General features: G+C 48.8%; 1 protein-coding gene across 1 annotated transcript in view; it reads right to left on the bottom strand.

Moving 5' to 3' along the window:
* Positions 1–27,001, bottom strand: part of QARS1 (glutaminyl-tRNA synthetase 1) — a 296,102-nt gene that overhangs the window by 11,807 nt on the left and 257,294 nt on the right. Inside the window, exon 20 of the mRNA XM_085624343.1 lies at positions 8,766–8,858. Within this exon, the coding sequence (XP_085480469.1) occupies positions 8,766–8,858 (93 nt within the window). The remainder of the gene's footprint in view (positions 1–8,765; positions 8,859–27,001) is intronic.

The following is a 27,001-nucleotide window of genomic DNA, read 5'->3' as shown; positions in this document are numbered from 1 at the left end:
GGTTCGAAAGGCGGTCCCATTAGTCTTGTGAGAACTATGTTTAAGTTCCACACAGGTGAGGGTGGTACCCTGGGGGTAATTATTCGTTTGAGGCCCTCCATGAAGGCTTTAATGGCAGGCACTCTGAAAAGTGATAGGTGCTGTCTGTTTTGTAAGTAGGCGGCAATTGCTGCGAGGTGTAGCCGGATGGATGTATATGCTAGGTTACACCTTTGTAGATGGAGTAAGTAGATACGTCTAGAGGGTTGATTGTGTTATGGTAATAAACAACAAATCTTTTCCACTTGGCAGCGTAGCAGGCTCTAGTGGTAGGGCGTCTAGCTTCTCTGATGACGTTCATACAGTCAGGAGGAAGGTTAAGGTATCCGAATTCTAGGATCTCAGGAGTCAGATCGCGAAGGTTGAGCTGAGCTGGGTCCGGGTGTCTGATCTCTCCATGGTTCTGGGTTAGGAGGCATGGTGAGAGGTGTAACTTTTGGTGTGGCACTACCGAGAGTTCCAGCAGCGTGGTGTACCACGGTTGTCTGGCCCATGTTGGAGCTACTAGGATTAGTGTGAGGGAGTGCTGTTGTAGCTTTCGCACCACTAATGGAATTAGTGGGAGAGGTGGAAAGGTGTACGCAAATTTGCCTGACCAGTTCATCCATATCGCATTGCCTTTGGACAATGGGTGTGGGTATCTGGCGGCGAAGCTTGGGCATTTTTTGTTTTCGTGGGTGGCGAAGAGGTCTATGTGTGGATGCCCCCACATCTGAAAGAACGGGTGAAGAACCTGCGGGTGAAGTTCCCACTCGTGGATCTGCTGCGTCTGTCTGCTGAGCAGATCTGCCATGGTGTTTTGGACTCCTGGGACATGTTGGGCTAGGAGAAAGATTTTGTGTGGAATTGCCCATCTCCATATGCTCTGTGCTAGTTGAGAGCTGTGGAGATTGTGTGCCGCCTTGTTTTTGAATGTAGTACATGGCAGTCATGTTGTCCGTGCGAATAAGGACTGCCTTGCCTAAAATGTGAGTGTGAAAGGATATTAGGGCTAGAAAGATTGTCAGTAACTCCAGATGGTTGATGTGGAGTAACTTTTGTTGCGGCGTCCATGTGCCCTGCACTGTGAGGTGTAATAGATGAGCTCCCCAGCCAGAGAGCGATGCGTCTGTTAGTACTATCTGGGGAACCGGGTCCAGGAACGGTCGACCTCTGGAAAGATTGGTGGTGTTCCACCACTGCAGAGAGCGATGGGTGCGACCGTCTACCAACACCAGATCTGTCAGTTGCCCCTGGGCCTGGTTCCATTGGCGCGCTAAGCACTCTTGGAGTGGACGCATCTGGAGTCTTGCGTGAGGCACTATGAAAATGCAAGAGGGCATCATCCCTATCAGTTGCATAAACACTCTTGCTGGGAGGGAGTGTTGAAGTATGAATTTTTGACGCAAAGCCTGAATGCTTGCAATCCTGGCCGGATTGGGGTAGGCTATGGCTTTTGAGGTGTCTATAGTGGCACCGAGGTATTGCTTTATGTGGGATGGTGTTAGCTGGGACTTTTGGTGCTTCACCGTGAAGCCTAGTTGGTGAAGTAGTTGGATTGTAGTGGCGGTGTGGTGTACACATTGGTTGTAGGACGCGGCTTTTATCAGCGAGTCGTCCAAATATGGGAAGATGTGAATGTGCTGTCTTCTGAGGTGTGCCGCCACTACCGCTAGGCACTTGGTGAATACCCTTGGTGCTGTTGTGACCCCGAATGGGAGCACCTTGAACTGGTAGTGTTGCCCGTCCACTACAAATCTGAGGTACTTTCTGTGGGCATGGTGTACCGGAATGTGAAAGTATGCGTCTTTCAAGTCCAGTGTGGTGAGAAAGTATTTCTGGGAGAGGAGCGGAAGTACCTGCTGAAGTGTTACCATGTGAAAATGGTCCGAATGTATGTATGTGTTTAGAGGCCGGAGATCTAAGATAGGTCGTAGAGTCTCGTCTCTTTTTGGCATCAGAAAATATAGGGAGTAGACCCCTAAATTTTGCTGATTGGCAGGGACATGTTCTATCGACTCTTTTTGTAGGAGGGAGATTACCTTCTGTTTTAGTAACGTGGAATGTTCTTGTGACATTGGGCGTTGCCTGGGTGGAATGTTGGGAGGGGGGGGGGGGTAGATGTCAATTCTAGGCAGTACCCTGAACGAATAATTTGGGTCACCCATCTGTCTGATGTGATGGACTCCCAGACGTGAAGGAAATTTTGTAGTCTGCCCCCGACCGGAGTGAGCAGGGGAAAGTCATTGGGTAGGCGGTGTGGCAGAGCGGGCGGTATTTGTTTTGCCTCTGCCTTTATTGTTATTGCCTCTATAGCCGCCTCTTTGATAACCCCTTGTGAAGGTGGATTGAGCAGGGGATTTGTAGGACGTGGACGCGCTGAGGAGTAGCCTCTGCCCGTGCTCCGAAAGGAAGAGCGGCGAAAGGAGCGCCTAGGAGGGTGTGACTGTAGGGCTCCCATAGATTTCGCCGTATCTGTGTCTTTCTTCATCCTCGAGGGCCTCATCTACCTTTGGACCGAATAGATGTTCTTGATCAAATGGATGCTTTAATATGGAGGCCTGTACCTCAGGTTTAAAGCCTGAAACTCTCAGCCAAGCATGGCGACGGAGGAGGACACTAGTGTTAATGGCCCTGGAGGCTGTGTCTGCTGCGTCTAAGGCACAGCGTATAGAGGTGTTAGTTATGGTCTTACCCTCTTGATTTAATTAATTGGCCCTATTTCTGTATTTTTCTGGGAGATGGTGCATGATGGTTTCTAGTTCATCATAATGCGCTCTGTCGTATCTGGCCAATAGCGCTTGAGTGTTGGCGATACGCCATATATTGGCTGCCTGTGACGCAGTTAGTTTTCCTGACGCGTCCAGTAGCTTTGACTCTTTGTCAGGCGGTGGTGCTTCGCCGGACGCCTGGGAATTTGACCTCTTCCGTGCAGTGGATACCACTAGGGAATCCAGTGGCGCTGACCCTTTGATGTAGGCAGGATCTGTGGGGGCAGCTTTATACTTTCTCTATGCGTTGGTTTAGGATCCTAGCCCTGACTGGGTCTTTAAAAACCTCTGGCACATGTTTTTTTTACCCCTTTGAGCATAGGTAGTATAGAAGTAGACCTATGTGCGGTATTAAAGGTGCCGAGGAGGAAATCTTCCTCTACCGGGTCAGTGTGTAGCTCTACCCCGTGATAATGTGCCGCCCTCTGAAGTAGGTGGTGAAAACCTAATGAGTCTTCTGGTGGAGATGGCCTGGATGGATAAAGGTCATCTTGTGGGACATCTGGAATGTCTGGATTATTATAATCGTCTCATAGGTCTGGGGATCCTGTAGGGGTGGGGTCTTGTGGCACATCTACTGGATCGTAGTATGGGTCCCCCTGATCATCATGGTCTGGAGACGGGGTCGGAGAGCGATGAGGCAGGGGTGGAGAAGGCAGAGGTGGAGAGGGTGGAGGACGTGGGGAAGGCACTCTGAAAGGGGAGGTAGCACAGTCATTCCTCTTTGGAGGTGGAGGCGGAGCTGGTTTGTCCAAATGTCTCTTTTTAGAAGAAAGTGCCAAATGTCCAGTTTTTGGATCCTTGGTAAGTGTCTTTTGCAAAGGATCTGGTGTAAACAGTTCTTGAGACAATGGCTGTTCGGTCGGCGCCGAAGGTTTCGGGGCCGATGGCTTTTTAGGCATGTCCGTGCCGTGCTTTTTTGGAACCTCCGATTTTTTGGTTGGCGCCGAGGCAGGCTTCGGCGCGGGAGTGTCGGTGCCGAGGGCCTGAGGATGTTTGGACGGTACCGAGAGGCTGGGTTTCGACACCGAGGGCTTTGCTGTGGAACTTGGTGTCGAAGTAGAGGTCGATCTCTTCTTCGGTGCTGAAGTGTGTTTATCGGCACCGCTGGCTGCCTGGCACGAGCCCGAGCCGCCGGAAGGCTTATTAGGCTTCTTCACCGGGCCCGAAGGTGGGGTGATGGAAGCAGTGTCTTTGGTCTTGCCTAGGCTCGGAGGTGAAGGCGTGACCGAAGCCTTTTTGGGGGTCTGCGCGGGTATTTTACTCACGACCCTCTGCGCCGGGGTGATGTCCTCCACATCCGAGTCGTCTGCTTCGGAAGCACTGACGAGGTCCTCTTCGGTGTGCTGCTGTCCCGGAGCTTCGACGTCGTCCCCGAAGATGTCAACTGGAACGGAGGTCGAGGAGTGCGCCATGTTTCGTCTGGCCCTTCGATCTCGAATAGACTTTTTGGATCTAAAAGACTTGCAGGCGGGACAGTCTCAAGCCTCGTGTTCAGGGGAGAGGCAGAGGTTGCACACCTCATGAAGATCGGTGTGGGGGAATTTGGACCCACATCGAGGGCACTTCTTGAATGGAGTTCTTTCCATCAGCCGGGACCGGAGCTTGGATAGGCCCGAAGGCCGCCGCCGCCGACTGGAATCGAAGGTGTGTCGAAGAAAAGGTGATTGGGGAGATCAGGATCTGAACAATACCGCGAAGAGCGAGGATTCCGCTTCGATCGTCGAACTGGAAATGTTCGGAACCGGAGCGCGAAGTATTACATCCGAGCCCGATGGCGGAAAAAACAATCTGAGGATGGAGCCGAAGCCCATGCGCAATACGGACCAAGGGAGGAGTCACCGACCTCGTGACTCCCAAAGACTTTCCAAGAGGAAAAACAAACTGCAAACATCCGGGCCCAACACCAGATGGCGATCTATGCAAAAGTGTGTAATCTGCAGCTCGTATGCCTCGAACAGATGCATTTCTGATTGAGACAGCCAATCAGAATCGCTGGGTGTGCCACAAGTAATAGAATAGGACACAACAGGTCTTGCAGACAGCGCATGTGCGGTCTTAGCCTTGACCTAAAAAAGACAGGTGTGCACAGGAGGGTGGCATAATAAAAGGTTGAGTCACCCCAGGCAAGGTGCCCATTGGCCCTACATTTTTTTTTTTTTATAAAACATTTTTTTATTGTTTTCGTACCAACAACTCAGTACAGTTCCCAACAGCCCACCCCCCCCCCTCCAAAGTAATCTTTTACATTCAGCATTGCCCCCAAGTATGCAGAAGAAAAGTCACCCTTCCCGCGTGAAGCCCCCCCTCCCTCTCCCTCCCGCCCCCCCATGTCAGTGTGCCCCCCTCTGCCTACCTCCTTCCTGACGCGCCCCCCTCATTACTATGAATCGTGTACGGGTGCTCAACCTTCCCTAGGCGACTCGGGCCTCCCCCATGTCGACCCACGCTGTATGCGTCCAGTCCTCACCCAGGCCCCCTGCCTACTCCCCTCTCGCCGCTTCCTCTTGTCGATCAGAGGTGCTCCCTTCTCCGCCCACATCGGACATCAGCCCCTGAAGTTCCACCACCAGCGCCTCCCAAGCTCGGGCCGTCGCTAGTGCCTTTTCATCATCCCTCCGAAGGGCTAATTGCAACCGGAGAGTGCCCTCTGCACCTGCCCATCTCGCAAACGCCGTCCTCCACCTCAAAAAGCTAGGACCCGCTCGCGTTTTCCAATGCATAGTCAGTTCCCTCTTGGCCATGATCAACCCTAAGTCATAGAACTTACTGGTAATCTTCGTTCGGCGGGTGTGGGGAAACCAAAGCAGCAGGCAGGCCCCCCATCTCCGGTGCTATAGAGCGATCCGTCACCTGGTTCCCATTGGCCCTACATGCTACTCCCCAAACCTGCCTCCTAAAGTTTGTATATTTGGCTCACCAGACCTGGTCCCAGATCTGCGACAACCTAAGGAGAAAGAAGACCCCCTGCTGCAGAAGCCAGATGACAACTTCCTTGGCCCCAGTCCTACCAGCCGTCTCCAGCTTTGACTGAACTTCGATCCATCTTGCAGCACAACCTCCAAACCCCCTGGGAGGACAGTTGCCTTCAATAAAGACTCCAATCTCCCTTGGACAGCGAACCTGTTCAGAAGAAACAGACTCCAAAGATTCCAGATCCCGGTGGATTTGTGTCTCCAGCCCACTCTGCACCAGACACCCAAGTGGCTCACCTGTGTAGTGAAGTCTCCCCGGCAATCCTGACCTCATGTCCCGCAAACCTGACCTCATGTCCGGCAATCCTGACCTCTCCTGCACTCCACTACGGCGCCTGCAGCGTGAATCCACAGGCTCTGCCTCACCGTGACAGGGTCAGGCTAGACGATTCAGACGTCCAAAGGCACCCCAAGCCCCTGGTGAGCGGAACAGACTGTGCCCCTACAACCCAATTTAACTCTGCAGTTGTTGGTCTTCATCTTGCAACTGCCGGTCCCACGCCTGCAGCCTCTTTGCATGCAGGAAAATCCTCAAAAAAGCACTGGGCACCCGACATCTAATTTGCACCCTGCACCAGGCCACCCCTGTGCCGCTGGTGTTGTATGTTTGGTGCGGCTTTGCGGTCCCCCCCTGTGCTTGTGCTAACCTCCAAAGCTTGGCCCCTGTAACAGATTTACTTATCTCCAAACAGTGTGGCTCCAGGCACCCCCTGCTCTATTGGAAAGCATTTGGTCAAACTCTGTGCCCGGCTGCCCCTGGTGGTGCAGTCTTGGTACATACCAGACTCTTGGATCTTGTTGACTCTTGGCTCCGAAGACTGAAATTGTAAGTTTTAACTCACCTGGTTAACCCAGTGTTTATTTTTATAATGTGAAAAGTATTTTTAATTAAAAACGTACTTACCTTATTACGAAGATCTGAGTATAAACAAAGTATAGTTTTATCAAATTGACCTGGATCTCCCTCTTGAGTCGTGTGTCCATTATTGATCACTGTAGTGCAATAAAGGTCTTACACTCCTCTGTGTTAGGCTCAAGGCTGCTCGCCTACACTACCACCAATAGAGTACTTTGTTTTATACATTGAGCCCTGTACACCTTTGGGGACCCCCTGGACTCTGTGCACGGTATTACCACCTAGTGGCAATATCATATGCAGAGCCAGCTTCCTACAGTATCCACCATAAAGAGCATTAACAAAGGTAAGTCGCTTGACCTTCTGGTGGATATTTCTATCCACAGATTACTCACCTTTAGAATAGAAAGCAAAGCAGTACCTCCTAAAGTGGAGGGTCTGTAGTGGGCTCAGACCAAAGCTCCTGCAGGACCGATTGTGCGAAATGCCCTTCCTGTTGGATTTGGCTATCAAGGCGTCCGAGAGCCCTACAAAGCTGATCGTCCACCTGATGGTCTTTGGTGTGATCAATGTAAAAGCTTAAGACTCTTTGGGGTCCAGTTGGAGTTTATCCTCCTCTTTCGAGGGAGGAGGCAGAGCAAAGAACATTGGGACGGTGAGGAGTCCCAAAGTGAAAAGGAGTGGAGCGTTTTGGTAAAAAAGTTCCACTGAGTCTTCAACACTAGTTTGTCCAGGAAAAAGGTAGTAAAGGGTGGCTACACCAAAATATTATGGCGCATACTCAAGATGAGCAGAAGAGATTGCAGTGAGGAAGACAGTTTTGAAAGTCGGGCAACAATGACCAGCGGTGCATTGGCTCAAAGGGGGTGCTCATGGGGATTGACAGGACTACATTCCACTGTGGCATAACAAAGTGTTTGAGAAGGAACATGTAGTGTCAAACCTTCAATAAAACATGGTACGAAAGGGTACAAACATGGATGGCTGGTCCATCAAACGCAAAACTGTCAAAAGGGCGACCAAAAAAACTTTAATAGTTTCCACTGCAAGACCTTGCTGGGTCAAAGACAAAAGAAACAATAAAACATCAGGCAATATGGCTTGCAAACGGTCTGTTTTGTGAATTCCAACTAGCCCCAAATTTGTGCCAGTGCCTGGCATAAATGGGCTTCATAGACCGGGCCTGGCAGCAGTGGCAGATCAAATGCAGTCAACTGCCACGGCTCAATCTTCAAGCATGAGGGTGTAGATTGCGCAGTTCAGGGGCAGAACCCTGCCATGCGACAGACATAAGATCCTCCCAAAGCGGTAGCCTGAACAGAGGACAGCTGCTCAGGACCTAAAGTTCCAGTTACAACACACTCCTGGCACAATCTGGAGCCACTATAATGCCCCAGGCACGCTGGTTTCTGATCTGCTTCAGAATTCAGGAGAGGCAGAAAGGCTTACCAGAGTCCTGTGCTTCACTCTAGTCTGACTGCATATCTTCAAGAGATAAAAAGCAGAACAATCAAGCCAGGGCTCTCCCCACCACCAGAAGATGCCACAGGATAGTATACCAAACCTCCAAAGACAAGCAGCAACCCCCGATATCACTTTTGTAAACATTGAGCTTGGAGTGGCCCCAAGTTAACAAATCTAGTGCTGTATTGTTAACTTCCAAACTGGAGTCACGTCGGTGGCACCTAGTGCTCATTGGTTTGATCAGAGGGATTTCCAGGTCTGGCCTGCAACGGTCGGTGGAAAGAAACTCTGAAAATACATTTTTGGAATCAGTTTACCCATCCTAGGCTGGAAACGGATACTAGGAAAGCAGTGGATTTTTCAAGTCCTTTCAGACTGCACTACAGACGTCCTGACAGACACAGCGCATCACTAACATGAACATCTAGAGCGAGGAGACTTCAGTGGGTCTTGGCCTCCCTCTAACGAAAAGGTTAAAGTCCTAGATTGGTTTTAGAACATTACATCTCATGATCACTTCTATAGGGGGTTCTTCAAGCAATAGAACAGCTGCAACAAAAAAAGGAAGCTTTTAGACAAACCTGAAAAAAAACTACACGTTTTGCAACAGATATGTACCTTATGCTTCAGTCCTGCATATTCTGAGGCACCCTGGGTGGTAGGTTTCCCTTGCCCACTTACCTTGACTATGTGCTGCACGCTGATGACGTAGCCACTATGCCTCAGGCCTACAGGCTGATCTGGAGTCAGGCGCTTGTAACCTTTTTCCATGACCTGTAACGGAACAGAGCAATTGTTTGATACATGGCAAACATAGGTGTTTAACACTAGGCCTAACTGAGCAAGGACTTCAAATTTAGTAGCGAAAAGTTAAGTCACAGAAGGAATGGTGGATGGTGTTAGTAGAGTAGGTCAGTTAATATATACAAAAATAAAATGATAAAACACTCAAGTTGAATAATGTAACATTAATGCTAATAAAAACCTAAATAAACTATTAAAGAAAATGAAGAGTAAATTGAACAATGACCACTAAATCCATGTGGTTTTGCACATCCATCGCAACCCGTGGGGGGATCTCTCAATGCTTTTGGTGTTATAAAGCCATCTGGGGTAGCAGCCTAATTCATTCATCCAGAACTATACACAGAACTTCCTCTCCAACACGACTCTACTTCCCTTTTGTAGCAAGAACGAAACAATTACAAAATACACAATTGTGCTGGAGAATGCAAATCTAAACTTGAACTCCTACAATGCAGCTCATGTTGGGATCTCTTTACAGGCATGTGTTCTTCCTCTCAGTATGTGATGTTCTGTACTTACACCAGCTGGGAATAGCACGCTACACAATATGCATCCAGTAGGAGTGCTTAGAGGCGTGTTCCTTAGCAAGGTTGGAGGACAAGGATACCAAGCGCGCAGGGTTGAGTTACTCAATGTAACTCACATTATAATTCCAGCAAGAAATGTCTGGGTTATAGGATTTCTGGAGAACAAGCAAGAGAATAGCTTTCAAAATGGTGAAATAAACAAAACTAATTTGGAAAATGGATAATCCGCGTTTAGGAGGCAAAATATATTTTACCAGAGCCAATAGTCAAAATGAACAACTGGATTATATGACAGTATGGTGGCGCAGCGCTCAAAACATGAACCAAAACTAAAATAGTGGGGAACAACATTTTTCAACAGACATTTGGCTGCCTAAATATTACAGCCAGGAGTGACTAAAAGGTGTTACTCAAAGTCAAATAAAGTACCTTTAAACCCTCGGCCAATGCGTGCATGGAGTCCTCACACAAGGAAAGGGTGTGCGTGTCAAGTAGCATCCTGTGGGTCCACTCAATGGGTGTCAAGCCAGAAGACTGTTGTGTTAGAACCTACCAGTAATGGTGATCACTAGTTTAAAGAGAACTACTGTCTTTTAAAGATTTCTTTATAAATGGGGTCGCTTGAAGCACTGCAAAACTGCTTCTCTTGAGTGCAGAGCAGACATATTCTGACTGCTGTGTGCTTCAAAGATCTTTTCCACTGTTGCAGAAAGATTCTTGCAGAAATAAAGATATACTCCACATTATTTGTATGATCGATTTATCCACTTTGAAAGTTATTCTTGCAAATGAGCATCATTAAATGTATAACCCAAGTACTTCTTGATGCCCAATTAAATTGAGCAACTGATTCTGAACTGATTGATTACAAAACATTTACCCCAGTTTCCGTGGAATACAGGGTGGTCCCCGTCATTTCCACAGAAGATATGTATTTAGGCCGTAATAGTTACGAAAAAGAAGACGCTAATTTCAATATGGCTGCCTTACTAATTCGTTACAAGAATATTATTCACAAGTGCCACACATGTAACCCAACTACTTATAGATTTAGCAATGTGATTATTTTTGAGTGGGAAACCTTTAGACGATAACGTATCTTCACCCCGAATATAGATATATTAATTCTGAAGCAGCTAAACTTTTTTTTATACCAGAGGCATAACATGTATTTTTTCCTTGAGAGATTAGCCCCATCCATTTTCTAATGTAGATAACATTTTTGCATGTGAAAAATGTACGACTGCAGCAGAATAATAAAAGATGGAGAAATTGACAGATCAACATGAAAGTGAAACAACATCATTAAAGCACGATGTGTTCTACGAATTTTATTTGAAAATGCTAGCTGGCTCAAGCATGCAGGATTAAATATGCAAATATTCCCTGCAAAAGAAATTGCAAAATCAAAATATATAGTCTTAGAGAATTAAGGTTACAAATACTATTTGTGATTGGGCTAATAGGAAGCCCTTATGGCTTACTCAAAACATTAGTTTACACTTCAAATCCTGATAGGAATTATTTTTTTAGGCCACCAGATGTACAGATAAAACCATCACCAATTTGAGTCTGAATTTGAATCAGAGTGATGAAGATAATGTCCACCATGGATAGCCTTCATGTAGGCCCATTATGAACAAGAAGCTAGACAAAAAAAAAATAACTCTAGCGTCAAACCACCTAGTGTTTAAAGGACATTTCTTAAAGATGTTATCTGGATGCAAGGCTTCAGCATTTTGCATTTCAAACAGTTACGCCCCAGGAAAAAAGGTAACGCTTCCACGACGCTGCCCAGGATCTTTTGGCAAAGAGACCATTCACTGAAGTCCAAATACTAGTGTTGTGGGCACGCTCCAGCAAACCAGAACGAATGTCTATCAGGTATGTTACCCAACTCTAAATAGCCTTCTTTTACTGCACTTCCACTACATGATGCAGTATATTAATATATGTGTTTTTTATGGAGTCGACGAAGAGTCAATAAGAACTCGAGGGAAGATTGATCACTTTGAGGGATATCGGATATCAAGCCTAGATGAAGTTTTTTCCAGTGATTGTTTGGGGGAGAGCTTTGACATGTCCAGTAATGACTGCTAATCACAGTGGATCCCTGAAATGGACGCCATTTTGCAGCATGAGCACGCTCTGCTCTAACCCCACAGCCACAGGACATTAGTCCTAAGGACGAACATCCCGTTTGTATGTTCCACCTTCTGAGGGATCTTAATCCAGAGGATTGTCAGACCTGCTCACCTTTCAAGCCGAATACTCCGATACACAGAGGCAAGGTCTTAATTGCTCACTGGGCCGAAGGCTCACCGAGCTAGAGAAGCAGAAGAGGAAGGTTCAGTCGCCACCTATGGACACTGCTGCTTGGCGTGCATCAGCTCAGAGTGACGCAGCTGCATGATGCAACTGCAGCCAGAGCAGGTTCCCCGGACCACAGGATGACCAGAAATGAGGAGCAGGAGCTGGACGGTGTTATGTTCGGTTATGTTGTGTATTAGTAAGGCGCACCCAAGAGGGGGATATTGCATGTGCAAGTGTGATCATGCTACAAAACTGCATTGAGAATCTCAGGGACCCCACCACGACCAATAGTCATTCTCCCACTATACTGAAGACACCGACAAAAAGACCCTAGAAAGAAAAAAAAACATTGACCCAGCCCTGAGATCTTATGTCCCTTGAAGTAGGACGTTCCCTTAATCCTCGAAAAGTCTTTGATGGGTAACTCAGGAGCTCTCTTGATGCACCTCTGTATTCAAAAGCGGAAAAAATTATCAAAATTGGTGGCCACGTAATGGAGCATTGTGGGCTTATGGTTAACTTACTATTTAGGCTAAACCTATGTCGACAGTCACCAGTAAGAAAAACGTTTGTATCCCAACACTTCTGGACCCAACCACTAAAGAGACTTATGCACAACATGCAACTCTAGAAGAAACTTCACACTAGGAGACTTTGTAATTCTATATTTCACAGTCAAATCAGCAGACTGATGAACCCATTACACTTAGGAAACTAGGTGAAAGATTTAAGATTCAAATATATAAAAAGAAACGACAAATCAGCAACAATATAAAAGGTCAGGACTTGGGAAAGTGATTACACAAAGGGAGAACCCAACCTGAACACTCTGGGCAGCTCCCCCAAAACATAAAACACTTGAAGTCCATGACTTCATGCTAGCAGAGATATAGAAACAGGCCAGGTCTCATAACTAATTGCACAGAGGTGATGCAATGGGGGTAAAGGAGGGGTTTTACCCCAATGCCAATATGGAAATTACAATGTGCGTTGCTGCTCGTTACAGTCACATGCCAAGCAAACCTGCATGGTCATCAAATAGAGAGGTCATCTATAATTAGAAATTTGGGACGCTGACAAGAGGAGCAACATTGTCCCTAGAGCTAGCAGTAGCCTCAAGTTCACCTTGGGCTGCACAGTTTATAGAATCTCTCATTTATTTCAAAATTAGAAAACATGCACCGACTACCTCAGTACAGACAAGGAGGAGAGATGCAACTCCAGAGTTTCTTGAAAAAAAACTCCTCCCAATATCCAAAATTACTTGGTTGGCTTGGTGTCGGAGTGTTCGTGTCATAACAGCACTATAGGTGATGCGACCTGCCAAGCTCAACCATGGAAAGCGGGTGTGCAGGATCTGGCTTCCAAACGTGTGAAGGGAATTGGGTGTGCAAGGCCTCCTGTGTGGGCCTTCTCATCGGTACAGTAGGTTGGTGAACAGCTATTCTGAAGCTCTTCGGATCATCCTGGCTCTGGAGTTCTTTAGTTTGATAATGTCTGATAGTAGAAGGGAAAACCTGTGGAAAAGTGATCGAAAATATCTTGACCAATTGATCAAAAGGACATAACCCTTTGTCCCTAGCTGGTAATGCAAGAGCAATAATCTGGGCAATTTCTTTGTTGGTAGAGATCCATCTTTGGAAAGGCCAGTTACAGAAGAAGTTATGTACAACTGCCATTTTAGGATCCACTCCGCTTTCCCAACAATTTCGGTTAAGAGCATGCAGGTCTGCATTTCCATCCTCGAAGGACGGACCGCAGCGATTGCAGAATCCTGATCGAGAACCATCTCCAGATCGTGAGAGTTTCCGGAGAGAGATCTGGACCTTGTGCCTCCCTGCATGCAAGGCTGATGCACTGTTGTATTGGCCATTTGATTGAGCAAGGAGTTCAACCTGAAGGCTGAAATAATGCCGTTAGAACCAAATGAACCATTCTGAGTTCCAGACATGGGTGCAACATGTCAGGTCTTTTAAGCCTATGTTCCTTTAACATAAAAATGACCCATATAGCCGTCATGATTGCATCAAGAGATTCTGATGCGGACAAAGATATTGCTTGCAACAAGTTTTTCAGATGACAACCAGGAAAAGGATTAAACAGCTGCATGTGAAATACAACCAATCTTCCCAGTTGCATCAGTATTGAAACCACTGGTAATCTAGACACAGCAGAAGCCACCTAGCATGGAGAGGAGCATTTGGGGACCAGAAAATACATAGTGCCATCAATCCCAGACTGGCTGATACTTGGTAGGCAGTTTTCTGTGGTGTGCTTTTTAATGAAAGGCCCTTTAGACAGATAGAAGGAGTAGTTTCTTACCTGTAACTCCAGTTCTGTAGTAGGGGTATCTCTGTTATAGTCATAATCTATGAATATCCCGCCCATGTGCGGGGACCCCGGAGCAATCAAAATATCTCTTAAGCTGTCCAGCATTTGTAAACCTGCAAAGACACTTAAGAGACAGACAAAATAATACAGCCTAATAACAATACAGCTGCACTGGCCAGCACTTCATCTGAAGTGAACACAAAAGCCAAAATAAAGTTTAAGTGTCATTTTTATTCACATCTGACATGTTCCTTTATTGTATCACACTCCCTTCACCAAAATCCCTTTAAACAATAGAGAGGAAGGGGTGGACAGACAAGCCCTATAGGTTGTCATTATGTGTCTGCTAAAAGGATACCGTGCCTTTAAGGAACTCTCCAGAGACCCCCGGTATCCCAGGATGCACAGCCAAAGCAAGTTACTTTCAATTCTTTTTGAAGGTGTATAACAACAGGCCTGATACTGTCAGTTTACTCCACCGGGGAGGAGGGAGGGTCGCTTATGACTATAACAGAGATACCCCTACTACAGAACTGGAGTTACAGGTAAGAAACTACTCCTTCTGTAGTAGGGGATCTCTGTGTATAGTCATAATCTATGAATAGAATGGCAAGCCCATCCCAACCAACAAACAGCGGTGGAGTAAAAACCGAACAGCAACAAATTACTGTGCAAACAAATTCCTCAGCAAAGCCTGCCCAACCTGCGCATCTGCCCTAGCATCAGAGTCCAGGCAGTAATGCTTTGTAAACGTATGGACCGACTTCCAGGTGGCAGCCTTACAAATGTCAGCAATTCCTAAGCAAAGCTGTAGTCGCTGCTTTGCCCCTAGTCGAATGCGCTGTAGGCTTACCCCCTAATGTCTTATTAGCTTTCTGATAACAGAGCTGAATACAGGACACAATCCATCTAGAGATGGACTGTTTTGAGGTAGCTAGACCAGTTCTCACCAAACCATAATTTACAAACAGTTGATCCGACCTGCGGATGTCTTTTGTCTTATCTAGATAGAATTTCAACACCCTACGCACATCTAGGGAATGCAGAGACCTCTCCGCCGGAGAGGAGGGATGCTGAAAAAAAGTAGGCAAAGTTATCATTTGATTTACATGGAAATCAGATATCACTTTAGGCAAAAACTTAGGATGAGTACGCATTACCACTTAAAAGCATGGAATACAGTATACGGCTCATGACAACAGAGCCTGAATCTCACTTACTCTCCTGGCCGATGTAATGGCCACCAGGAAGGCAGCTTTCCAGGACAAATGCTGCAACGAAGCCTTATGAATAGGCTCAAAAGGCTCCCTCATTAATCTGGACAACACCACGTTCAATTCCCATGGTGGCGAAGGTCGTCTAACAGGGGGGGGAACACCTTACGCAAACCCTCCAAAAAATCTTTAATCACAGGGATTTGAAAAAAGGAGGTTTGGGAAGGGCCCTTTCTATACGCAGTCAAAGCTGCGAGATGAACCTTAATAGACTGAAAATTAAGCCCAGATTGAGCTAACTGCAGCAGATAAGGTAAAATAACATCTTTACAGGATGTAGGGTCAATGTCCTTTGCCTCGCACCATAAGCAGAATCTCTTCCACTTATAGGCGTAAGAAGTCCTCGTAGACTGTCTCTTAGCCTCTTTCAAGATCTCCATACAGTCCTGAGGTAGGTTCAAGTGTCCATACTGTACTAGCTCAGGAGCCATGCTGCCAAACTCAAGGACGAGAGATTGGGGTGAACCATCTGTCCTCCAAACTTCGTGAGAAGGTCCGGCCGACACGGCAGGCGCCGGTGCGGCAGAACAGACCGGTGAAGAAGGTCGGTGAACCACCATTGCCTCGGCCACTCCGGTGCAATCAGGATCATCCTGGCCCTGGATCGCGACAACTTGATCAGCACCGCCGGAATCAGGGGAATGGGCGGAAAGGCGTAGAGAAAGCTGTTGGACCAGCTGATCCACAGGGCATTCCCCAGTGTCCCTGGTTGGTAGTACCTGGACGCGAAGTCGCGGCATTTGCTGTTTTCTGCCGTAGCGACCAGATCGATATCCGGAGTACCCCACTCCGCGAAGACGTCTCCTAGCACGTCGTCGTTTAGCACCCACTCGTGATTTTCTTGAACGAGCCTGCTGAGCGCATCGGCTTGGGCATTCTGCACTCCGGCAGATGGGTTGCCGTGATCGTGAGGTTCCTGGCCACCAGCCAATTCCAGATAGTCTGTGCCTCCCGAGACAGCGTGCGTGAACGGGAGCCCCCCTGCTTGTTGAGGTAATACATGGTAGTAGTATTGTCCGTCTGAACTAGCAGGGAGTTCGTCTTGAAGGAGGGATGGAACGCCTTCAGGGCCAAGTGTACTGCTCGGAGTTCCAAAAAGTTGATGTGGTAAGTCATCTCCGTCTGTGACCATATCCCCTGAATCTGAAGAGGGCCCGAACGCGCTCCCCAGCCCTGGAGAGACGCATCGGTCACTATGGTCTGGACCGGAATATCCTTTTGAAAGGGAGTCCCCTTGCAGACATTCTCTGAGGAGCACCACCATGTCAGAGACTGCAGAGCGTGTTGGGACAGGCGAATCTTGTCCTCCCAAAGCCCCCGCCTCTGGTCCCATTGATCCTCAAGACATTCCTGCAGAGGCCTCATATGCAGACGTGCATTGGGGGTGAGAAAGATGCAGCAAGCCATCGACCCCAGTAAAGAGGACACCGTCCTCACTGTAGGAGAGTGGGCTGAGAGGAGGTGCAGGGCCTTCCAACGGATAGATAAGCGTCTCTCCTCCGAAGGACACACGCTTGCGTTCAAAGTATTGACTGAGGCCCCCCAAGTACTGGAGACCCTGCACAGGGATCGGCACCGACTTCGACATGTTGATGTGCAGTCCCAGGCGATGAAGCAAGGCAGCTGTCTCGTTGAAATGACACTGGGCTTCCTGGTACGTGGAAGCTTTGATCAGCCAATCGTTCAGGTATGGATACACAAACACTTTGTTCTTCCGCAAGTGTGCTGCCACTACTGCCATGCACTTGGAGAACGTCCTTGGTGCAGACTTCAGACCAAACGGGAGCACTGTATACTGGTAATGGTTGTTGCCTACCAGAAACCTCAGGAACTTGCGATGCTTTTGTGCGATCGGCACATGAAAGTAAGCGTCCTGCAGATCTATAGCGCACAGCCAGTCTCCTCGATGCAACTGAGGGTAAATCTGATGCAGGGACAACATACGGAACTTTTCTCTGCGGATCCACTTGTTTGCTTGACGCAGATCTGGAATAGGCCTGAACTCGTTCTTGTCCTTTTTTCTGACGAGAAAGAACCTTGAGTAAAGACCTTTTCCTATGTGCCTCAAAGGAACAGGTTCTATCGCCTTCTTTAACAGAATGTCCGCCTCCCCCTGGAGCTCTCGCACCATGTAGGGAGAGCGCACTGGTGGAATCTGTGGAGGCGGGCTGGTGAAACGAAGACTGTACCCATTGCAAACAATATTCAGCACCCACTTGTCCTGAGTTATTGTTCTCCACTCTGCCAGGTAGTATTGAATACTCCCCCCCCCCCCCCCCCCCCCCCACCGGAGCGGGTAACGGACGAGGGGGGAAGTGACCTTTCAGGGCTTCGACCCGGCCGGGCCTTTGTTCCCAGACGAGGATTGATGCTGGCCTCTGCCCCTCTGGCGCTTTTGAAAGGACTGCCTCGGGAACTGTTGTGGCTGGTGTTGGTGCTGTTGACCAGACTGACGCCCTTGGCCGCGTTGTTTAGAGTACCGCCTGCCATAGGAACGGAACGACCTCTTCTAGTCCTTGGGCTTTTCCAACCCCACGGCCTTCAGGGTTTCCGCTTCGGCCTTCATGCGGGCCATTTCGTCATCCGCATGAGACCCGAACAACGTTGTGCCAGAGAAAGGCAAGTTAGCAATCTTTTGCTGCGCTTCAGGCTTTAGAGAAGTAAGCCACAGCCAGGAATGTCTCCTCATGTGTACTCCATGACAGTACCCATGGGCCGCCAGCAACGATACATCCCCCGCCGCACTGATGATCTGGTTGGAGACCATCACGCCCTCGTTGAACACCTCCTGGAAGTCCTCCCGTCTATCCCTAGGGAGGGAGGCAGCAAACTGTTGCAGGGAGTCCCAAAGCGATCGGTCATAGCGACCCAGCAGAGCGGAGGCGCTAGCAGCCTTCATAGTCGTGGCCGACGAAGAGCACATTCTCCTCCCCAAGGAGTCCATCTTGCGACTCTCCTTATCCGGAGGAGCCGTGGAAGAGGGCGTCGTGGAGTGTTGTTTCCGAGCCGCAACCACAATGACAGAGTCCGGGGGAGGGTCCACCCTGAGGAACGCCGGGTCCGAATCAGGGGCCCTGTACTTTTTCTGCAACCGTGAGGGAGCAGCCTTCACCACGGCTGGTGTCAAGAAGACCTCCATGGCTGGTTCCTCCAAACCTGGGACCAAAGGAAGGAGGGGCCGTGACAGGTGAGCCTTGTGCAATGTCTCAAATATCACAGAGGTAGTGGGAACCGGTGCTGCCACTGAGATTCCCAATTTCGCCGCCCCCCTCATCAGTACCTCCTGGAAAGTGGCAATATCATCCACCGGCGAGATCCTAGTAGGCGGTGTTTCCGACAACGAGGGGGAAAGCCGTCCATTGCCAGAAGAGTCCGTATACCTCGTGCCTCTGGAACGAGATCTATATCTCCGTCGTCCATGTCTTGTGTGAGTGGACGATCTGCGTCTGCTCCATGACCTCCGGCGAGAGCGAGAGCGTGATCTCAGTCTGCGTGGGGCCTTAGGAGACGGCGGGAGCTGAGGCACCGGCGGCGGCGGAGGCCGCTTAGGAGGAAGAGGAGGAGGCGGAGGAGGCGTAGGAGGCTTCTGAGGCAGCGGCTGAGGGAGAGGCTGCGGAGTTCCATCACTCCGTGCAGGAGAACCCGGACTAGCCCTGTCCGGACTAGCCCTGTCCGGACTTCCGTCCACCCTTCTCTTCTTGGCGGGCCTATCCCGTGCTGAAGTAAACGAGGGGGGAGCGCCTTCTGCTCCTAGTACCACGACTGGATATTGTAATCACCTAAGAAGTGTTACCCGATGTCCTCGACGTCGAACTGAGCGTCGACCTCGTACGGCTTCTCCTCGCCGACCGCAAACGGCGTCCTAGACGTCGAACGGCGGCCTCTCGACGGCGATCTCCTTCGCCTCGACGGCGATCTGTGCCTCGACGGCGTTCTGTGCCTCGACGGCGATCTGTGCCTCGACGGCGATCTGTGCCTCGACGGCGATCTGTGCCTCGACGGCGACCTCCTTCGTCTCGACGGCAGTCGCCGGTGTCTCGGCGTCGATGCCGATCCATGCACTGACGGCGAAGGAGACGAGCGGGTCCGCCTCGACGGCGAGCTGCGCTGTCCGTTGGGCTCGGTTGGGTCGATGGTGTGTGTCGACGTCGACTGCAAAATCCTCGACGGCGACCTAGTCCTAGGTCTCGCCGGCCCCCCTCTCGACGTCGAATGTCGAGAACGCCGAGATCCAGATCCCTGGATCGACGGCGAACACACCGGTGCGTTACCTCTCGCCGTCGTCGCCTTCGACGTTGAACGCGATCTACCAGCTGGTAGGTGTCGTTTCTGCTCCTGTGCCTGCCTGGAGGTCCCTCCAGTGGCCGAAGCATGGGCAGAGGAAGGGGAATGAGATCCTCCATGCCCCGGAGTCCCACCTGTTCTCGGCTGTTGCTGTCCCTGAAGGCGAATCTTCTCCCTGTCTCTCAGGGTCCTCTTGGAGAAGGTCTTGCAGAGGTCACACGTAGCAGGAACATGAGAGGATGATAAGCAGAGAATACAGACATCATGTGGGTCCGTCTTGGCCTTTTTCCTCCCACACTCAGGGCATTCATCAAATAAAGCCATCTGAAAAGAGGGTCCAAACTGCACCAAGCAGCAGAGAAAGGCTCTAGACGTCGAATGAAGAAACTTTTATCAAGAAAAAATCAATTTTAGTCACAAAAATCACCCAAAAGGGTAGAGCTCAATGCTCCTGGGTCCTGCTAGCAGGAGCCGGAAAAAAGAACTGAAAGTAACTTGCTTTGGTTCTGCATCCTGGGATACCGGGGGTCTCTGGAGAGTTCCTTAAAGGCACGGTATCCTTTTAGCAGACACATAATGACAGCCTATAGGGCTTGTCTGTCCACCCCTTCCTCTCTATGGTTTGAAGGGATTTTGGTGAAGGGAGTGTGATACAATAAAGGAACATGTTAGATGTGAATAAAAATGACACTTAAACTTTATTTTGGCTTTTGTGTTCACTTCAGATGAAGTGCTGGCCAGTGCAGCTGTATTGTTATTAGGCTGTGTTATTTTGTCTGTCTCTTAAGTGTCTTTGCAGGTTTGCAAATGCTGGACAGCTTAAGAGATATTTTGATTGCTCCGGGGTCCCCGCACATGGGCGGGACTATTCATAGATTATGACTATACACAGAGATCCCCTACTACAGAACAAAGTCTCCGCAGAAGAACACTATTTTGCGTTTTGGGTGCCTATAACCACTCGTAGTAGATGGACTGGAGTAGACATGGATTTGACAGGGTAGACTTGTAGACACAAATGTTGACCTTCACGGCACTCTGCAAATGACTTTGCCTTGGAGTGAAATCTTTGCTGATCCATTCTTCTATAAGCGGGTAAGCAAGCAAAAAATGTATTTTGATACAACTGACCTGCATCCCTAGAAAATCCTCAGTTCAGACTAGAGGCCAAAAGGCCAGAGGTTAGATTGGTAATGGTCAATGCGGACACAAACTCCGGAATTCTTAAAGGCTTTTGAGCTACCTGGATGTGAAAAAAAGCATCTTGCCAGTGGGTAATCCCATGTTGGAACTGCGGGTGGATCTTTGCAAGACATGCACTCTGTACATTTGATCCATTTGTTTGACAATTTCAAATCCAGAAAATGTAAAAAATATTGTATCATTTATTGAATACAGGAATAGATCTGTTTTATTTTTGGGAATTGGGAGGCCCTCGCCATAGCTTACTTCTCCAGAAGAAGGACGGCCACCTGCTGTAATTGATCCGGTTGAAATTGAGACTAAGGGCCTGATTTCGATCTCAGCGGACGGGTTACTCCGTCACAACAGTGATGGATATCCCGTCCACCGAAATATAAATCCCATAATATCCTAGGCCCCAAGTCTTTGATGGTATTGCTGATGGACAAGATTTGTACCGCCGCCACGTTGCACCTCCTTAGCACCCATATCGGTTTTGTGCTTTTGCCACTCGACAGTGCTTCCCCGCCACAAAAGTGAGCAACAAAAGTGAAAGAAGAGCGGACATATTTTGCCGCCACAAGAGGCTTGATTTCAGTCATAGAAGTTGTTTTACCTCCTCTGAAAGAACATCAGCTGGTTAAACTGCCCCTGTTCCAGCGACAACCAAGAGGTTTGAACCTTCTACTGAAAGCATCAGTTAGTATTGTCAGCATGTTCTGCAATCTTCCATTTCCTTAAAGTCTACGGCTCTTAGGGTGCCAGCCTCCGATTTAAAATACTGCATCTACTCCTCAGTATAGCTGCCAGAGAATGGTAGCAAGAGTATTCTGTGCTGCACTTCAGGTTTTTAGGCCTTCAGGTTAGATCAAGCTAAGAAGGTCTTTGCATTGTGAGATCCTTGCAGTATCCAGGAGGCGCAAGGTTCGCTAAATCTGCAGCAGCACTTACTACCAGGTCTGAGACCATAATAGCATTATTGAGGCTCTTAAGTGCACCGAGGCCTGCTTATCAGACCTCAATGCACTAAAGTGCAGGTCGAATTGGCTGTACCCGATTGGAAATGACTAAGTTACCTGTAGATCCGCATGATTATGGCATGTACGTTAGAGTACCACCCCAGGGTTTGCAGCACTGGTTCTGCCACCCTGAAGGTCCCCCAAGTAAGAGGAGTCCCCCAGTCCGCCACTGCAGACTGGGACAACTGTCCTGCACTGTGAATCCAACTTCATCATTAAAAACAATAGCAACGCCACTACTTCCCCTGTAATCTGTAAGTCAATCCTCTGGCAGGACTACCCAGTCCTAAAGCTAGAGAGGTCTGAACACGGAGGGATCATCTTGGGAGTAGGTAGAATGGTGCATCCTGGGATGCCATACTCATCAGGTAATGGTAGCTAGGTGGGAGGGAACCTGGTAGCCCTTTGGCTACCAACTTCACCCTACCCGGAGGGCATTTTCTGAGCATAAAACTGGCACCCAGTCCTCAGATTTCTGACTGGGAGAAGGACCAGAGGAAGCCCGAGCTGCACAGTGGGACCAGCAAAGAGGCTGCACTGCAGAATACTGCACCTGCTGGCTAGCGAAGGTGCAGACTGTCTGCAGTGTCCTGCTCAAGGAGAAGAAGTCTCCAGAGTCCAGCGAAGCCAAGAGACTCCAAGGGCCAGCTGGCTGCCTGTTCATTCTCAGCACAGGCACACAACAACTGAAGTAGCCTGCTGGGACAAGTTGGAAGCCTAAAGTCTTGAAGTAGCTACCACTGCCGTCGTACAGCACATGGGATCAAGACCCGACACACAGACTTCCACCCGAGTTTGCTGAACCCAACAGTGCTGTCGGAGAGATGCTGGGACCCTCAGAAGACATGTTATCGAACCAAGAAGGATTGACCTGTGAGCGCAACATTGGGCAACTGTTCGTCCAGTGGTGACTAGACTTCTGCCAGACCACAGAGGACCCAGACCTCGTGGAACATTGATCTTGCAACCAGGAACACTGCACCATCTTCGTGGACCCAGAAGCACCTGCACAAAAACCTTCCATGAACCGCACCGCATCCACAGCATCTACAACATTTTCAGCATCCTTTATTCCTTGCTAATATTAGGACCACTCCATAAAAGTCCACTGCAAAGCTGATGAAAACGCTTTGATTTATTCATTCTTGTAAGTTCTATATCTCTGGAACCCTCCGGCAGATCTTTTTAGTTCTGGTGTCTACATTTATATAAAAATACTGTCTTGCTTTGGTGCGGTTTAATTGCTTTACACTAGTTCCTCTGTGCAAGTATTGCTGCTCAGTGCCACAGTTTCCGCGGATTGAGTTAACGTTTGATATACGAAACTTATTGGTCCTGAAGGGGCTGGTAAGTGTTACACTGAGGTTGCACAACCATACTATATAATACACCCCATTTCCTCACAAGGATTTACTGCAAATCAGTTTATTTTTCTAAATAGCTCTATAAGAACTCGGGGGTTCATTCGGGAAATTCCTGTCTGACCAAAAGTGCAGCCGCACTGATGGCCTTAACGGACGTAGACGTGCTTTAAACCTTCCTCCCTGCTCAACCACATGTCCTCATTTTCTTGTTGCTATAAACTGTGGAAGGAGGAGTTAATAAATGTATGGGTTTACGACAAACCTACAAAATCATACTGAGGATCTGCATGGAGGAAAGAGGTCCATGTTTGGGGGCTATAGGTTTCCCAAAAGCAGGAGAGAAAAGCTTTTGCATTGCGGACATGAGACAAAATGCCAGAGTCTAGTCAGACCCATGATCAACGGTAAGATAGGACTCCTGTGCTACAGGATGACCCAAGTTACGATAGGTAGTGTAGGCTTTGGGGTATTTAGTATCATTGGGCTTCACACCAAAACCTCAGGCAAGGCATTAATGCCATTTACAAGAGATATTCTTTTTTTTTGATAATCAATTTTATTGAGTTTTCAATGTAACCAAACAAACAGCACCATTCAGAATTACATCGCATGAGAATAGTCCAGGGTAAGCACATTCCACATTGATACAAAAAGTGACGTACATGCAAATCAAAGGTCCACATCTCCAGAGGCATTATGTAGATCCAACCAACCCACCTTAAAACTATCACTCCCACCCACTTTTCCCACATTCGGCGAAATTTCCCGGGGCATCCCCATGCCACATAAAGAGGTCGTTCCTGTGCAGCACACCAGTCCACCCCCCTGCGCCAAAGCGCCAATGTTGGTGTGGTAGCCGTCAGCGAATGGGCAGCAATAGCCCTCTTTGCTACCACCAAGGCAGTGTTAAGAAAAAGCTTTTCGGCCCTGCTACAGTCCAGTCCATCAGTGATGCCCAATAAAATACGTGTAGGAGCCAGAGGAACCTCCCAGCCCAAGATCTCCGTCAATTCTCCTGTTAAGGACTCCCAGTACCTCTGTATCGCAGGGAAAAGCCACACCATGTGATAGAAGTCTGCGCGGGGGCAAAGGGCATCCGACCGGAGCCCTGCGCTGTGAAGGGGCAGCGGTGTAAGATAGGCAGCATGCAGGAAGTAAACTTGGACCTACCGAAGCCGCGCCGAGACGTGATTGTTTTAGGGCCCATCAAGGCATCTCTCCAGTCGGCATCCTCTAGAGCCCCAAGCCAGCCCTCCCACTTATTACGGAGGTGAGAGAGGGAGTTGGGGGTATTATTAGTGAGTGATCGGTATATTCTTGAAATCCCCCCTTTCTCCAAGTCACCAGTCATAATCTGCGCCTCTGGCGGACAGTATTCCGGCAAGGAAGTACCATCTGAGATGTATGAGCGGAGGGCATGGCGCAGCTGCAGGTAGCGGAAAAATTGGAAGGGGTGGAGAGAATGCCTGGCCTGCAGGTCTTGAAAGGAGCGCAAATGGGTACCACTCCAGACATCGCCCGGCAGGGATATCCCAATGAGGTCCCACTGCCGGAACCCTGCCAAGGAAGCCACCTCCCCGAGCCGGGTGCCACACCACAGGGGGTATATTGCGTCAGTCTGCCTGACCAGCGGGTGTGGCACAATGAGGCCCGCCAAGCCAGGAACACTCCACGGGTAACCTCAGGGAGAGCCAGAGGGACAGCTGCACCATATAGCATCCCCTGAAGGGAGGCGAAGCCCAGAGTGTGCAGTTCCAGGCGATACGCCGGATTGGACCATCCGCCATTAAACCAGTCGTGAAGCGTGAGTAGTCGGGTCGCTAAATAATACAAATAGAGGCTCGTCAGACCAAGACCTCCGTCAAAAGGTGGAATGCGACACTGGGCCAGGGCCAGGCTGGGCCCCCCCCCCCCCAATAAAAACTTTGTGATCAGACTATCCATCTCCCGGAACCAAGACCTGGCGAACAAGAGGTGTGCGTTTTGAAGCATGTAGAGAAAGCAGGGTAAAATCATCATTTTGAAAAGGGCTATCCTTCCCAAAGGGTTTAGGGGCAGAGTATGCCATTTCGAGAGATCCACACGGACCAGTTTGGCCAGCGGGGTGACGTTGAGCGACCATGCAAGTTCAGGGAGAAGGGCCACCCAGATCCCCAAGTACTTGAAGGACTGCCGTCGAAGGGGAATCGTCGACTGCCAATCAAAGCACTCCCGCGATACGTGCAGGGGGATCAAAACTGACTTAACCGGGTTGAGCCATAAGCCAGAGGTACATTCAAAGATACTAAGCGCTCGGAGGCATCGGGGTCCCGACTGGGCCGGGTCAGCCAAAAACAGCAGGACATCATCCGCATAAAGTGCGATTTTGTATTCTTCAATTCGGGCCATCGCCAGCCCGTGAGGGAGTGGTCACCACGAATAAAGCAGGCAAGGGGCTCCATAGCCAGGTCGAAGAGGATCGGAGAGAGGGGGCATCCCTGTTGCGTACCACGTCAAATGGGGAAAGGGTGAGATAAAGCTCCGTTGACTAGGACCTGCGCCCGGGGCCGTTGGTACAGCATCTTCACCAGCTTGCGGAAGAGAGCACCAAAGCCCATCTGCTCCAAGACACAAGAGATACCCTTTAAGGTGGAGAATCTGTTAAAGAATCAGAATTGTGACTATTGCTCGAAGAAGAGGATGGAGAAGCCATTTTTTAGGGAGTCAACCACTGAAGTGTTCGGGTATGACCTAGAATGGTGATAATGTCCAGTGTGATGTTTAGAAATACATCATGAATCCCGACAAGAAGAGACCCTTCTTGTCGAGTGTGCGCTTTGACACTCAGAAGGGGGAGGGGGCGTGCATGGGAACTGTAGGTACCTAAAGTGGAGTAGGTGTTTGGGGAACTGAAGAAAGTGGAGTCCCAGCAGGGGATCAGAGGTGTTGACGTGGCCACAGAAGTTGGAGACACTCCTCTGGATGGAGAGATGCACAAGAAGCAGGATACGGAGGACTGTAGCTGTCTCTGCTACTGACGGTATACATCCCGAGTGGGGGGAGTATGCCTTCAAATACCATGAATCTGAGGGGCCGGAGTGTCCTTGATTTCAATTTCCTGATCCAGAAGATAAAAGGTGCAGTCAAGTGTGACTCAAAGGTGCGGGTTTCTGTGGCAAATAGTTTTTTTGATGCTATGGATTATTTTTGTGAGGAATGTCGGAGTCTCTTCTCAACGAACAACCCCTTTAGGGCGGAGGGGCTTTAAATGTCAAACTCCTCGACCTCATACTCCTCAAAGTGGTCCTTTGCTTGTTGAGATCTTTTTCGATCTCGGTCTGAGGGAGTATTCTGCTGCATTTAATTTGTTCTTCTATTTTCCTTTAAAAAAATGTTTGTGAAAGTTTTTCTTGTTGCTTTTATTAATCTAGTGATATTTTAAAATTCTAATTGGATTTTTTATGCAACATTTGGCCAATATAGCATCTAGATACTTTTTTTTTTAATGAAACCTACCTTATATAAAAATAAGCTCTTGCTTAGGCAAGGGGAGTCGGTGCGTAGGATTACCAATAGAGACCCTCTGAAGGAGAAAAGAGTGCTCAACTCGGAACAAGTGGGAAAATAGTAATCCTCACAAGAAGAATACTGGCAATTCCCAACCGGTGCAGAGAACAAACAGTGATTAATGGTGCCACGTAGCCAAGATTCTTAAGCTAGAGCCCCTGCTATTGGTCCAACAGAAAGAGTATGGCGAGGAAATAAAGATGGCTGCAATGTGAGAATTTATATTTGGGGCTTGGTTAGGGAGCCAGCCCAGATTCTTTTCTTTAAGCT

The sequence above is a fragment of the Triturus cristatus genome, chromosome 9, assembly GCF_964204655.1.
Source record: "Triturus cristatus chromosome 9, aTriCri1.1, whole genome shotgun sequence".
Taxonomy (NCBI): domain Eukaryota; kingdom Metazoa; phylum Chordata; class Amphibia; order Caudata; family Salamandridae; genus Triturus; species Triturus cristatus.
This window is presented reverse-complemented; position numbering and strand designations above follow the sequence as displayed.